This window comes from Triticum dicoccoides, chromosome 7B (genome assembly GCF_002162155.2).
Source record: "Triticum dicoccoides isolate Atlit2015 ecotype Zavitan chromosome 7B, WEW_v2.0, whole genome shotgun sequence".
Lineage (NCBI taxonomy): Eukaryota > Viridiplantae > Streptophyta > Magnoliopsida > Poales > Poaceae > Triticum > Triticum dicoccoides.
In genome coordinates this window covers 72398236-72400735 of record NC_041393.1, presented here as the reverse complement: position 1 = coordinate 72400735, position 2500 = coordinate 72398236, and the positions used below count along the sequence as shown (strand labels likewise).

The following is a 2500-nucleotide window of genomic DNA, read 5'->3' as shown; positions in this document are numbered from 1 at the left end:
AGCCGGCATATCATCTTGAAATTTACGAAGTCACCGTAGGCTCCTTGTCGACGGGAACGTCTTCTCCCACTAGATGTGCATCGCCGGAAATCCTGAAATAAATTCAGAAATAAATGCGAGCACCAGGATTTGAACCCTGGTGGGCTGGGGATACCACAGTCCCTCTAACCATCCAACCACGTGTTGGTTCGCCATATTATTCATATTGTTTCTGTGGTAGACTCGTGCGCCACTATAGTTAACTTAACACACACGAGATGTAGTCGTTGTGTCAGTGCTCCGATCCATATCACCACCACCTAGCTACGTACCGCGATCGACTAGCTAGCTCGTCGCACAGCCATAACACGTGCGATTTCACAGCACAGGCGCGGCAACCCGGCCATGTGGGTCGAGCATGGTATCACCCGGCCATGTAAGATTCTGACAGCTAGTGATGCGATCTCAACACATTATAGTAAATTGGCATGATGTTCTAGGGCGAAGGATGCCAGCGGGTCGAGCATGGTATCACCAGCTAGCGACCGCGATGGAGTGGCTCGTGCAGCACGCGCGCCCACGCCAGCCCCAGCCGCGGCGTCGCATCTCCACAGCCATACCATGCACGCACGCACTATATATAAGAGCCTAGCTAACTATAGTTCAGTTCATCCCAGCCATCCAAGCCGCGCACACACCACGCCAGCGCCAGGGAGCTAGCTAGGATTCCGCTCTTTGTGCCCACCATTAGATCGCGGTCCGACAGACATGGCCCGAGGCAGCACAATGCAGACCGCCGTGCTGGGGGCCCCGGGGGTGAAGGGCAGGAAGGTGCGCGCGCTCAAGCGCAATGACAAGGACGCCGTCGCCGGCCTCATCCGCTCCATCGCCGGCATCGAGGAGCAGGGCGCTTTCTTCGTCTTTGACCTCGCCGCGGTCGTCGACCTGTACAGCCGCTGGTGCCGCGCGCTCGACGGCGTGCGCCCCTACTACGCCGTCAAGTGCAACCCCGAGCCGGCGATGCTGGGCGCCATGGCGGCGCTCGGCGCGGGCTTCGACTGCGCCAGCCGCGCCGAGATCGAGGCCGTCCTCGCGCTCGGCGTCGTCGAGCCAGGGAGCATCGTGTACGCCAACCCCTGCAAGCCCGAGGCGCACCTCAGGTACGCGGCCGAGGTGGGCGTTAACCTCACCACCTACGACACCGAGGACGAGGTGGCCAAGGTGAAGCGCTGCCACCCGAGCTGCGACCTCCTCCTGCGCATCAAGGGCCCCGACAACCCCGACGCCAAGATCGACCTCGGTACCAAGTACGGCGCGCGCGCCGACGAGGTGGTCCCGCTCCTGCGTGCCGCGCAGCGCGCGGGGCTCCGCGTGGCCGGCGTGGCGTTCCATGTCGGGGCGTGCACGTCCCGGGTCGACGTGTACCGCGGGGCCATTGAGGCCGCCCGCGTGGCGTTCGACGCGGCCGCGCAGCTCGGCATGCCACCCATGCGCGTGCTCGACATCGGCGGCGGGTTCATGCCGGACGCCACGTTCGACGGGGCGGCGGAGGCCATCGGCGAGGCGCTCGCGCAGCACTTCCCGCGCGGGTGCGGCGTGGATGTGATCAGCGAGCCGGGGCAGTACTTCGCCGAGAGGGCCTTCACGCTCGCGGCGCGGGTCATCGGGAGGCGCACACGCGGCGAGGCGCGCCAGTACTGGATCGACGACGGCATCTATGGCGCCCTAAGCTGCACCATCTTGGGCGACTACGTGCCGCGACCGAGGCCGCTCACCGCCCCGCATCCGCCCGGCGGCGAGAAGAAGTGCACCACGTACGCCTCGACGGTGTTCGGGCCGACCTGCGACTCCCGCGACAAGGTGGTGACCGGGTACCAGCTGCCGGAGATGAACGTGGGGGACTGGGTCGTTTTCGACGGCATAGGCGCTTACGCCGCCTCGTCGGGCTCCAACTTCAACGGATTTTTGATCTCGGACATAAAGACGCACTTGGCCTACTCCGCCTAGCCCCCAACGTCCAGCTAGGGAAGGAACATGCACGTGCACATGCATGCATGGGCACGTCTGAAATCCTTGCCGTCGATTGGTCTCTGTATTGTACGTGCATGTTTCTTCCTTCTTTCTTTTTTACGGTGTTGCATGAATAACGCGGGTTTTTCTTCTCCATCGACTGTATCTTATTGTATTAACAGGAAAATAAATTATGTTTTTATATTAAAAGGTTGTACTCCTACACACACGAAGAAAAATTGTACTCCATCCATATATAGTCATTAGGAATGTCATCTTTTTATTTTGAGACAGCATTTTATTTTGAGACAGCATTAGTAATGTCATCTTATTGTATGGGAGTGCGGCGCCGGCGCACAGGCCCAAACTTTCAGCTGGCCGCGTCCTAGCCGTCCTAGCCACCCGAGACTGTATATAGCTGTCCTATGGCACATGCACATGCACATGCATGCATGGGCACGCCCGAAATCCTTGCCGTCGATTGGTGTTTGTGTTGTACATGCATGTTCCT

General features: G+C 60.0%; 1 protein-coding gene across 1 annotated transcript; it reads left to right on the top strand.

The window, feature by feature from the left end:
* Positions 1 to 747: 747 nt before the first annotated feature.
* Positions 748 to 2107, top strand: LOC119335617 (ornithine decarboxylase-like). Its single transcript, XM_037607728.1, has one exon. The coding sequence runs from the start codon at positions 748 to 750 to the stop codon at positions 1984 to 1986; it is 1239 nt and encodes a 412-aa protein (XP_037463625.1). The 3' UTR covers positions 1987 to 2107.
* Positions 2108 to 2500: the final 393 nt, after the last annotated feature.